This window comes from Chiloscyllium plagiosum, unplaced genomic scaffold (assembly GCF_037043375.1).
Source record: "Chiloscyllium plagiosum isolate Xiang-an unplaced genomic scaffold, Cpla_swu_hap1 HiC_scaffold_25, whole genome shotgun sequence".
NCBI classification, from domain to species: domain Eukaryota; kingdom Metazoa; phylum Chordata; class Chondrichthyes; order Orectolobiformes; family Hemiscylliidae; genus Chiloscyllium; species Chiloscyllium plagiosum.
The window spans coordinates 60,856,669-60,869,587 of record NW_028270163.1 but is presented as its reverse complement, the minus strand read 5'-3'; the positions used below and the strand labels follow the sequence as shown (position 1 = coordinate 60,869,587).

General features: G+C 46.0%; 1 protein-coding gene across 1 annotated transcript; it reads left to right on the top strand.

Annotated features, from left to right (window-relative positions):
* The first annotated feature begins 9,426 nt into the window (after window positions 1-9,426).
* On the top strand, window positions 9,427-11,910 carry LOC122561937 (transmembrane protein 100-like). The gene is made up of 2 exons (XM_043714253.2): window positions 9,427-9,529; window positions 9,892-11,910. The coding sequence occupies exon 2, from the start codon at window positions 10,039-10,041 to the stop codon at window positions 10,426-10,428; it is 390 nt and encodes a 129-aa protein (XP_043570188.2). The 5' UTR covers window positions 9,427-9,529; window positions 9,892-10,038; the 3' UTR covers window positions 10,429-11,910.
* The last annotated feature ends 1,009 nt before the right edge of the window (window positions 11,911-12,919 follow it).

Here is a 12,919-nt window from a genome sequence, read left to right as displayed (position 1 = left end):
GTGGTAGGTACAACATTAGCCACCTTCCAATCCGCAGGAACTGATCCCGAATCTATCGAACTCTGGAAAAAAATCACCAACGCATCCACGATTTCTCGAGCCACCTCCTTCAGTACCCTGGGATGGAGACCGTCAGGCCCAGGGACATATCAACCTTCAGACCTAACAGTCTCTCCAACACCAATTCCTGGCAAATACCTGCATGTCCTTGGCGGAGTGGGAGGGGGAATTGAAGTGTTTTGCCACGGGGCAGTGGGGTTTGTTGGTGTGGGTGTCCTAGAGATGTTCTCTGAAGAATTCTGTGAGTAGGCATCCTGTCTCCCCAATGTAAAGGAGACCACATCGGGAGCAACAGATATAGTAAATGACATGTGGAAGTGCAAGTGAAACTTTGATGGATGTGGAAGGCTCCTTTGGGGCTTTGAACAGCGGTGAGGGGGGAGGTGTGGTTTTGCAATTCCTGCAGTGGGAGGGGAGGGTGGGTTGTTGGGGGGCAAGGACTTGATGAGGGAAAGGTCTTTACGGAAAGCAGATAGGAGTGGGGAGGGAAATATATCTAAGGTGCCCATTTGTTGGTGGTGGAAATGGCGGAGGATGATGTGTGTATATGGAGGTTGGTGGGGTGGAAGGTGGAAGGTGAGGACCAGATGGGTTCTGCTCTTGTTGTGGTTGGAGGGGTGGGGTTCGAAGATGGAGGTGCTGGAAGTGGATGAGATGCACTGGAGGGCATCATCAACCACGTGGGAGGGGAAATTGCGGTCTTTAAAAAAGGCGGCCATCTGGTATGTTCTGTGGTGAAGTAGAATGCAGCGGAGGCGGAGGAATTGGGAATAAGGGATAACATTTTTGCAGGAGGCAGGGTGGGAGGAGGTGTAATCCAGGTAGCTGTGGGAGTCGGTGCGTTTGTAGAAAATGTCAGTGTTGCGTTGATCACTGTTGATGGAGATGGAGAGGTCCAGGAAGGGGAGGGAGGTGTCAGAGATGGTCCAGGTAAATTTAAGGTCAGGGTGGAATGTGTTGGTGAAGTTAATGAACTCTTCAACATCCTTGTGGGAGCACGAGGTGGCGCCGATGCAGTCGTCAATGTGGCGAAGGAAAAGCTGGAGAGTGGTGCCGGTGTAACTCCGGAAGATAAAGTGTTCCACGTAACCGACAAAGAGACAGGCATAACTGGGGCCCATGCGGGTGCCCATGGCTACCCCTTTCGTCTGAAGGAAGTGGGAGGATTCGAAGGAGAAATTGTTAAGGGTGAGGACCATTTCAGCCAAACGAATGACAGTGTCAGTGGAAGGGTAGTAGTGGGGGTGTCGGGAGAGGAGGAAATGGGGCACTTGGTGTCCTTGGTCATGGGGATGGAGGTGTAGAGGAACTTGATGTCCATGGTGAAGATGAGGCAATGGGGGCCAGGGAAACTGACATCTTGGAGGAGGTGGAGGGCATGGGTGTGTCCCGACCGTATCTTGGGAGTTCCTGGACTGGGGGAATAGGACAGTATTGAGGTATGTGGGGACAAATTCGGTGGGGCAGGAGCAGGCTGAGATATTGAGTCAACAGGGTTAGTCAGGCTTGTGGATCTTGGGTAGGAGATAGAATCGGGCGGTGCGGCGTTTCTGGACTATGAGATTGGAAGCTGTGGGCGGGGGATCCCCTGAGGTGATGAGGTTGTGGATGGTCTGGGAGATTATGGTTTGGTGATGGGGGGGGGGGGGGGGGGCAGGGGTGAGGTCGTGGTCAAGTAGGAGGAGGTGTCTTCAAGTTGGTGCCTGGCTTCAGTGGTGTAGAGGTCAGTGCACCAAACTACCACAGCACCCCCTTTGTCTGCTGGTTTGATGGTGAGGTTGAGTTGGAACAGAGGGAGTGGAGGACTGCGCTTTGTGAGGGTGAGAGGTTGGAGTGGGTGAGAGGGTTGGACAGGTTGAAGTGGTCAATGCCCCGGCAGCAGTTGAAAATAAAGAGGTCAAGGACGGGTAATAGGAGTAACTATGAGCCTGGAAAGGAGTTGTGCAGTTGACTTGTCTACATGGATTTCAGTAAGTCTATAAATAAGGTGTGACTTGAGAGATTGGCCAAGAAAAGCCCTTTGGATCCAGGAAAATTAGGCTATTGGATCCAAAACTGCCTTAGTAGCAGGAACTAGAGGGTTCTGGTTCAGGTTTGTTTTAATGACTGGAAACCTGTATCTAGTGGTATACCACAGGGTTTGGTGCTGGGTGCCTGGTGTTTGTAGTGTACATTAATGAATTAGACATGAATATAAGTTCCATTCGTAAGTTGGAGATGACACAAATATTGTTGTGGGGTAAATAGCAAGGAGGGAAGCATTAGATTACAGGACAGTATAGACCTGCTGGTCAGATGGGCAGATGACTACGTGACCATAAGATATAAGCAATTTAGGCAATTCAGCGCATAAGTCTGTACCACCATTCATTCATGTTTGATATATTTCTCAATCCCATTCTCCTGCCTTCTCTCCACAACCTTTAATCCCCTCTCTAATCAAGAACATATCTGTCTCAGTCTAAAAAAGACACTCAGTGATTTGGTCTCCACAGTATTCTGTGGAAATGAGTTCCACAGGTTCCCCACCTTCTGGCTGAAGAAACCCCTCCTCGTCTCAGTTCTAAAGGGTTGTCCCTTCTCCCTGAGGCTGTGCCTGCTCCTACTAGAACAAAACAAACTTGCTGCCCTTATTCAGTCTGTATCCTTCTGTTCCCTCCCTATTCGTGTAACTATCCAGGTGCCTCTTAAATGTCCCTAATGTGGCTGCTTCTACCATCTCTCCTGGCAGTGCATTCCAGATTCCTACTCTGCTTTACATGAAAAACTTCCCTCACACATCTCCTTCAAACTTTCCCCTCTCCCCTTGAACCTGTGCCCCCTTGTTATTGAAACATCAACCCTGGGAAAAAGCCTCTGACTATCCACCCTATCTATGCCTCTCATAATTTTGTAGACCTCTATCATGTCTCCTCTCAGTCACCGTCTTTCCAGTGAAAACAATCCTAGTCTTTTTAACCTTTCCCCAGAGCCAATGCCCTTGAGATTAGGCAACATCCTGGTGAACCTTCTTTGCACTTTCTCTCCAAAGCTTCCACATCCTTCTGGTAGTGTGGTGACCAAAACTGCACACAATACTCCAAATGCGGCCTAACAAGGGGTTTATATGGCTGCAACATGATTCGCCAACTCTTGTACTCCATGCCCCAGCTGATGAAGACATGCACGCCATGTGCCTTCTTAATCACCACGGCCACCTGAGTTGCCACTTTTAAGGAGCTGTGGGCCTGCACATCCAGATCCAGCTGTATTTTAATGTTCCTAAGGATTCTGATATTTACAGTATAATTCACATCTAAATTTGATCCTCCAAAATGCATCACCTTGCATTTGTCTGGATTAAACTCCATCTGCCATTTCTGTGCCCAAGTCGCCAATCTATCCATATCTTGTATCCTTTCACAACTGTTGGCATTATCAGCAGCTCCAGCAATCTTCATATCATCTGCAAACTTACTAATCAGACCACCCACATTTTCCTCCAGATCATTTATAAATACTACAAACAACAGAGGACCAAAGACAGATCCCTGTGGAACACCACTGGTTGCCGGTCTCCATTAGTGGTTCCCACTACTAGTGGAAACATCTTCTCCATGTCCACTTTTTCCAGGCCTCTCAGTACTCTGTACTTTTCAATGAGATTCCCCCTTATCCTTCCAAACTCCACTGAGTACAGACCCAGAGTCATAAGAGTCATGCAGCATGGAAACAGACCCTTTGGTATAAGACATCCACGGCTGCATGTTCCCAAACTAAACTAGTCCCACTTGCCATATCCTTCCAAACCTTTCCTATTCATGTACTTATCCAAATGTCTTTTAAGTGTTGTAACTGTACTTGCACCCACCACATCCACTGGCAGTTTGTTCCACACACAAACCACTCTCTGTTGAAAGACGTTGCCCCTCATGTCATAGAGTCATAGAAGCCACATTAGATTTGGTACTGGGTAATGAGCCCGGGCAAGTATTAGACTTAGAAGTAGGTGAGCACTTTGGTGATAGCGATCACAATTCTGTTATGTTTACTTTAGTGATAGAAAGGGATAGGTGTATACCACTGGGCAACAGATACAGCTGGGGGAAAGGCAATTACGATGTGATTAGGCAAGATTTAGGAAGCATAGGATGCAGAAGGAAAATGCAGGGGATGGGCACATTAGAAATGTGGAGCATATTCAAGGAAAAGCTCCTCTGTGTCCTAGATAAGTATGTACCTGTCAGGCAGGGAGGAAGCTGTAGAGCGCGGGAGCCGTGGTTTACAAAGGAAGTGGAATCTCTGGTCAAGAGGAAGAAGTAGGCTTATGTTAGGGTGAGATGTGAAGGCTCAGTTAGGGCGCTTGAGGGTTACAAGGTAGCCAGGAAAGATCTAAAGACAGAGCTCAGAAGAGCCAGGAGGAGACATGAGAAGTTGTTGGCGGATAGGATCAGGGTAAACCCTAAGGCTTTCTATAGGTATTTAAGGAATAAAAGAATGACAAGAGTAAGATTAGGGCCAATCAAGGATAGTAGTGGGAGGTTGTATGTGGAGTCAGAGGAGATAGGGGAAGCACTAAATGAATATTTTTCGACAGTATTCACTCTAGAAAACGACAATGTTGTCGAGGAGAATACTGAGATACAGGCTACTAGACTGGGTGGGATTGAGGTTCACAAGGAAAATGTATTAGAGATCCTGCAGAATGTGAAAATAGATAACCAAAAGAGAAAATGCTGGAAAATCTCAGCAGGTCTGGCAGCATCTGTAAGGAGAGAAAAGAGCTAACGTTTCGAGTCTAACTGACCCTTTGTCAAAGCCTTACAGATGCTGCCAGACCTGCTGAGATTTTCCAGCATTTACTCTTTTGGTTTCAGATTCCAGCCTCGCAGTAATTTGCTTTTATCGAGTGAAAATAGATAAGTCCCCTGGGCTGGATGGGATTTATCCTAGGATCCTCTGGGAAGCCAGGGAGGAGATTGCCAAGTCTTTGGCATTGATCTTTAAATCGTCATTGTCTACAGGAATAGTGCCGGAAGACTGGAGGATAGCAAATGTGGTTCCCCTGTTCAAGAAGGGGAGTAGAGACAACCCTGATAATTATAGACCAGTGAGCCTTACTTCAGTTGTTGGTAAAGTGTTGGAAAAGATGATAAGAGATAGGATTTATAATCATCTAGAAAAGAATAATTTGATTAGGGATAGTCAGCACAGTTTTGTGAAGGGTAGGTCGTGCCTCACAAACTTTATTGAGTTCTTTGAGAAGGTGACCAAACAGGTAGATGAGAGTAAACCGGTTGATGTGGTGTATATGGATTTCAGCAAGGCGTTCGATAAGGTTCCCCCATAGGCTATTGTACAAAATGTGGAGGAATGGGATTGTGGGAAATATAGCAGTTTGGATTAATAATTGGCTTGCTGAAAGAAGACAGAGGGTGGTAGTTGATGGGAAATGTTCATCCTGGAGTCCAGTTACTAGTGGTGTACCGCAAGGGTCGGTGTTGGGTCCACTGCTGTTCATCTTTTTTATAAATGACCTGGATGAGGGCGTAGAAGGGTGGGTTAGTAAATTTGCAGAGGACACTAAGGTCGGTGGAGTTATGGATAGTGACGAAGGATGTTGTAGGTTACAGAGAGACATAGACAAGCTGCAGAGCTGGGCTGAGAAGTGGCAAATGGAGTTTAATGCAGACAAGTGTGAGGTGATTGACTTTGGTCGGAGTAACTGGAATGCAAAGTACTGGGCTAATGGTAAGATTCTTGGTAGTGTCGATGAGCAGAGAGATCTCAGTGTCCAGGTACACAGATCCTTGAAAGTTGCCACCCAGGTTGACAGGATTGTTAAGAAGGCATTTAGTGTATTAGCTTTTATTAATAGAGGGATCGAGTTCCGGAACCATGAGGTTATGCTACAGCTGTACAAGACTCTACTGCAGTCGCACTTGGCGTATTGTGTACAGTTCTGGTCACCGCATTATAAGAAGGATGTGGAAGCTTTGGAAAGGGTACAGAGGAGATTTACTAGGATGTTGCCTGGTATGGAGGGAAGGTCTTATGAGGAAAGGCTGGGGGACTTGAGGCTGTTTTCGTTAGAGAGAAGAAGGTTAAGAGCTGACTTAATAGAGACATATAAGATAATCAGAGGGTTAGATAGGGTGGACAGGGAGAGCCTTTTTCCAAGTATGGTGACGGCGAGCACGAGAGGGCATAGCTTTAAATGGAGGGGTGATAGATATAGGACAGATGTCAGAGGTAGTTTCTTTACTCAGAGAGTAGTAAGGGTATGGAATGCTTTGCTTGCAACGGTAGTAGATTCGCCAACTTTAAGTACATTTAAGTCGTCATTGGACAAGCATATGGACGTACATGGAATAGTGTAGGTTAGATGGGCTTCAGATTGGTATGACAGGTCGGCGCAACATTGAGGGCCGAAGGGCCTGTACCGCACTGTAATGTTCTATGTTCTATGTACAGCATGGAAACAGACCCTTTGGTCCAACCTGTCCAAGCAAACCAGTTATCCCAACCCAATCTAATCCCACCTGCCAGCACCCGGCCCATGTTCCTCTAAATCCTTCCTATTCATATACCCATCCAAATGCCTCTTAAATGTTGCAATTGTACCAGCCTCCACCACATCCTCTGGCAGTTCATTCCATACATGTACCATCCTCTGAGTGAAAAAGTTGCCCCTTAGGTCTCTTTTATATCTTTCCCCCCTCCCCCTAAACCTATGCCCTCTATGCCCTGGGCTCCCTGATCCCAGGGAAAAGACTTTGTCTATTTATCCTATCCATGCCCCTCATAATTTTGTAAACCTCTATAAGGTCACCCCTCAGCCTCCGGCGCTCCAGGGAAAACAGCCCCAGCCTGTTCAGCCTCTCCCTATAGCTCAAATCCTCCAATCCTGGCAACATTCTTGTAAATCTTCATTTTAACTCTTTCTCCTCTCACATTATAAATATGCCCCCTGGCTCTGAGTACCCCCATCCTAGGGAAAAGACCTGTGTTGGTCATTATATCTATGCCCTTCATGATTTTATTAACCTTGATAAGGTCACCCCTCAATCTCCTACACTCCAGTGAAAGAAGTCCCAACATATCTAGCCTATTTATATAAATCAAGCCCTCCATTCCCGGCAACATCCTGATAAATCTTTTCTGAACCCTCTCTAATTTAATAATATTCTTCCCACAGCAAGACAACCAGACTGCACACAGTACTCCAGAAGAGACTTCACCAACATCATGTCCAACCTCAACATATGTCCCGACTCCTATGGAGCAATGAAAGCAAGCATGGTAAATGCCTTCTTAATCACCCTGTCTACCTGTGATACAAATTTCAAACAATTATGTACCTAAATCCCTAGGTGTCTCTGTTCTATAACACTACCCATGGCCCTACCATTAATTGTGTAAGTCCTGTCTTTGTTTGTTTCACCAAAATGCAATATCTCACATCTATCCAAATTAAACTCCATCTGCCACGCCTCAGCCCATTGACCAACTGATAAAGTCTCTTTATCATGTTAGATAACCTTCTTCGCTGTCCACTATACTAATTGCTAATCATATGACAAGCTTTTCATTCCCGGGATCATTCTTGTAAACGTCCTCCAGATACCTTCCAAAGCCAGCACATCCTTCCTTGGATTTGGGGCCAGAAGCTGCTCACAGTATTCCAAGTGTAGTCTGACCATACAGTCTCATTAGAGGTACAGACTATTTTCTAAATGGAGAAAGGCTTTAGAAATCTGAAGCACAAAAGGGGTGTACCCTTGCTCATGTTTTCCAGCCCTCTCAAAATGACTGCTAACCTTATAAAAATCCTGAACTAGGACTGCTACGTCCTTTTGTGCTTCAGATTTCTAAAGCCTTTCTCCATTTAGAAAATAGTCTGTACCTCTAATTTTCCTACCAAAGTGCATAACTTCATACCTTTCTACACTGTATTCCATTTGCCACTTCTTTATCCATTCTTCTAGTGTGTCCAAGGCCTTCTGCAGCTTCCCTACTTCTTCAACACTACCCACTCCTCCAATCTATCTTTGTGTCATTAGCAACAATGCCCTCGGTTCCTTCATCCAGATTATTAATGTATAACATTAAGGGCAGGACTTACAGTTGTGGTCCCAACACTGACCCCAACGGAACTCCATTATTCACTGGCTGCCATCCTGAAAAAGACCCCTTTATACCCATTCATTGCTCTCTGCCACTCTGCCAATCCTCTCTCCATACCAGTACAATGCCCCATGCCTCCATTGTGGCACCCTGTTAAAAGCCTACTGGAAATCCAAATAGACAACATCCACCATCTCTCCTTTGTCGAGTTTACATATTACTTCCTAAAATATTCTAACACATCTGTCAGGCCTGACGTCCCGTTGCTGACGCGGTGCTGAGTCAACCCTATATTACCATGCATTTCCAAGTACTCCGCAATCTCATCCTCAGTAATGGTCTCTAAAATCTTACCAACAACTGAGGCCAGGCTGACTGGCCTATGAATTATGACTGAGGGAGACTGAGTGCTGGATGAAAATGAAATAAAAGCAGAAAATTATGGAAATAACCTACTGGTCAGACAGCAACTATAGTCAGAAATAAAGTTAATATTACAGTTTTTGAGTTCACAAATGGAAAAAAGTTCGAATGTAGCCGGATCTAAGTGAGTACAGGGGCAGGGTAAGGAGGGGAGGAAAGAAAAAATGAAGCGATTTGTGATTGGCTGGAAGCTAAAAAAAATGACAAAAAGGATTATGGTGCAAGGCAAAAAGAGACAGTGATGGGGCAAATAAAAATTCATTATCTAGGGGAGGTGTAAGTGAGAAACAACTAAAATGTTAGTGAAATGTATTAACACCTCCCCCCACCCCACCCCAGCCTATCCCTCTCATATACAGATTCTCTCTTCCTACCTCCAGTATGTCTAAGGACAGATTTCGTGGAAAGAAATGTAGATGAAAAGAATATTTGAAGGCAACTCTTTCACAGGCAATAACACAAACCCTTTCAACAGGAGATGTGTTGCAGACACGTATTGCTACATTACAATCTAATAGATTATTCACATCACACATACCTGTTGAGATGCTTCTTTTTGACGTTGCTGGGATATTTTTGTTTCTATAATATATCATATTTTCATTAACTAACACTAACGGTGAGATAAGGATAGGCTAATGTGTGCCAAGACGTGATACCAGGACTGAGATCAGTGCAAGCACACACACACGCTCACACAGAGAGGTGGGGGGGGGGGGGGGGGGGATGAATCCGATCTGTCGGCAAGCTCCTCCGGGAAGGATTGCTTCCCTGTCACTCTGCTGTAATCAAGCACAGGACAGGCTGAGACACAGGGCACCGGAGCCACAGAGAGCGGCACCACGACAGCGTCTGCTCTGCTCTCCTCCGTCCTTGTCCTGAGAGGGGTTTTAGCGCCTGGCCGCTGTGTGGGAGCAGGGACCGAGCTCATTTCTGCCAGGTATTCTGACTTGCAGTGGGTGAAACTGACTGACTTTCAAAAAGAATTTTTATTTGACGAGAAACATTTGACATGAGCAGACAAGTCGAACTCATTGGATAACTGTTTAAAAGCCGGTCCCGGTACATTTGCCGAATTACTTTCCGCCCCACTGTTTCCTTCTCTCAAACTGTTTTCAAACTAATTGTGAATAGCCTTCATGCTACAGTTACGGTGTTTAAACGTTCAACATTGTAGGTATTTGCGCCGTTGACGAGTATTCCCACTACCTTTCCATGTTATGCTGTATCCCAGGTGTCATTGTGCTTGTTTCCCCCAGCATTTCATTCAATATTCACTGTTTTTTCTGTGTGTGTGATCAGGTACTCACGGGCTCTCCCCTTGCCCATCTCTCTGATTGTTCTTACATCCTGGGATGCGCTGGCTGGATGTGATGGAGGAGTGAAAGGAAAGAGATTTATTCGGGAAAGACAAAGCGAAGAGAAGAGCGAGGTTCTGGGGAGTGCGGGATGATAGAGGAGCCGCTGAAGGAGATGCCAGCACTGGCCACTCTCCCAGAGAAGGGCTCCGGGGACTGCCCGGTTCCAGCAGCCGCTCAGTCCCTGAGCAGCCAGAGCCAGCTGGCGGCAGCTACCGGCGGAGCTGAGCTCTCCTGCTCCCGGTGTACTGTACCCTTTGGCCTGGTCACTCTGATCGCTGGCATGGTGGTCACTGCTGTCGCCTACAGCTTCAACTCGCACGGCTCCATTATCTCCGGCTTCGGGCTGGCGCTGCTGACTTTGGGGGTTCTCCTGGTGATCTCCAGTGCGGTGTGCTGGAAAGTGAGAGAGTGCCGAAAGCGGGCTAATAGGAGAGAGAGCCAGACTGCACTGATGGCGAACACAGGATTGTTGGTCTAAGATACATTTTAGACCATACCATGGAGACCAAACTAGTTGGCCTGGGACCTCAAGCCTGTGCATCCAAACCTTGGAGATTTACAACAACAATGACTGCGTGGATTTGTCCTGCAGCTTTGATTGGAGCTGCTTTACAATATCACTTCAAACCTTAGCAATTCATCGACAGCAAACCTTCAATAACAGGAGACCAATGATCTTTCTTAACTTTCTCTGGAGCCTTTGGTTTGACCTGTTCAAGTCAACTTGTAGCAGGACGAGTGATTGAAAGACAGAAACAACTAAATGTGGGGATCGAAATGCGTGATTCTCAGCATGTCCACGATAGCAAATTGAAGACTGCACTAACTGTGGTATTAAAAATGATTTTATTGCTAATTTATTGCCAGCTCTAAGCCAAACCCTGTCAACAGCTTTTCGGGTTGTTCCTAGTCAAGAAACTTTTAAACAAGGAAAAGCTTCTTTTCTCTCCAGGGATGCTGCCTGCCCCGCTGGGATCTCCAGCATGTCTTGATCTCAGTGCTCTTCTACCTTTAGTTTGCATGCAGCCTGCTCCTTCTCCAGTTGTCCTTCCCAGCTGGGTTCATTCCTTCTACGAGCAATGTTCTTTCCTATTCTCCTTTGCCAGTCTTGCTATTGTCCCATTCTGGTCCGTCTCATTCTAAAAACCCACTGAATGAATTTCTGTTGGGAATGTTTGTACCACAATTTAATTTATAAACTATAACTGATATTAGGAATGAGGAAAAATGTAACATCTGCATATTCTCACCCAAAGCCTCTTCATCTAATCTGAAGCATATTGGTATTTGACCATTTTATTTCAATGTTTGGAGCATTGATGGCAATAAGAATGGTTTTTATGATGACACAGGAAAAAAAATCCATTAAAATTATTCACTCCAAAGTAATCAAGGAATCATTGGGAATATGAAGGCTTTTAACTTGTCAATTTAACTGATTTCCTGCACTTTTCCATCTCTTCCTTGCTCATCCTCTGCCTTCCCAACTTTTGCTCTTATCCCTATTCTTCAGCCTTTCTGTCACCTCACCATCTCTATCAATCATCTCCCCTTCTCTCCTCCTATCCCCTTCTCCAAACTTTTCATTGTCTAGCGACTTGACTTGATTTTGAGGATGCTGAAAATGTGTTGCTGGAAAAGTGCAGCAGGTCAGGAATCCTGAAGAAGGGCTTATGTCCGAAACGTCGATTCTCCTGCTCCTTGGATGCTGCCTGACCTGCTGCGCTTTTCTAGCAACACGTTTTCAGCTCTGATCTCCAGCATCTGCAGTCCTCACTTTCTCCTCGTTGATTTTGAGGATATCATGATCAGCTTTAGATGGCAAATATAAACTTAACATAAATGTGAATCCATGTCTTTCTGATATTCACAGTGTGTCTAGCTTGGCACTTTGATGTTTCCCTATGGCTTTCATTTGAACGGTACATGATCTCATTAAATAAAATGCCTGTTTCACTGCCATCAGTACTGGCCTCTGAATTGATTTCCAAGATAAATAATTCTGTTTGTTTTGGGATAATGATAAAGGAATTGAGCCGAGCATTCCAAACCAAATTAGTACACAGCAGATGAGATAGAGAACAGATATATGGGAATACTAAATAACTGAAGGAAAGTAAAAGACATATCCAAGAAAAAACAGGACCGATAGATAAGAATTCAGGACAGTTTTAAGAGAAGAAAAGGCCTAAAGTAGAATACATGAAACTACAAGGCAGATACAGAAAGGTACAGCACAGATAAGGAAGATTACATGACAGCTACTGTAATCTGTATGAAAGCGAGACATTGATACTTTTTTTGTAATCTCCAATCCCATTTCCTTACCTCTCCACAATCTGCACACCCACTCCTCCACCTCCGCTCAATCTCCACAACGCCTCAACACCCGCTCAAATTCCACACCCACTCCACTACTTCTCCCCAATCTCCACACCGACTCCTCTACCTCCCCCCAAACTCCACACCCACTCCTCTACCTCGCCCCAATCTCCACACCCACTCCTCTACCTCGCCCCAATCTCCACACCCACTCCTCTACCTCGCCCCAATCTCCACACCCACTCCGCTACCTCCCCCCAATCTCCACAGTCACTCCTCTACCTCTCCCCAATCTCCACACCCACTCCTCCACCTCCCCCCAATCTCCACACCCACTTCTCGACCTCCCCAAAATCTCCACACACACTCCTCCACCTACCCCCAATTTCCACACACACTCCTCTACCTCCCCCCAATCTCCACACCCATTCCTCTATCTCTCCCCAATCTCCAAACCCACGCCTCTACCTCTCCCCAATCTCCACACCCATGCCTCTACCGGCCCCCAAACTCCAACCCCACTCCTCTACCTTCCCCCAATCTCCACACTCACTCCTCTACCTCTCCCAAACTCCACACACACTTCTCTACCTCTCGCCATTCTCCACACACACTCCTCTACCTCCAAAAATCTCCACACCCGCTCC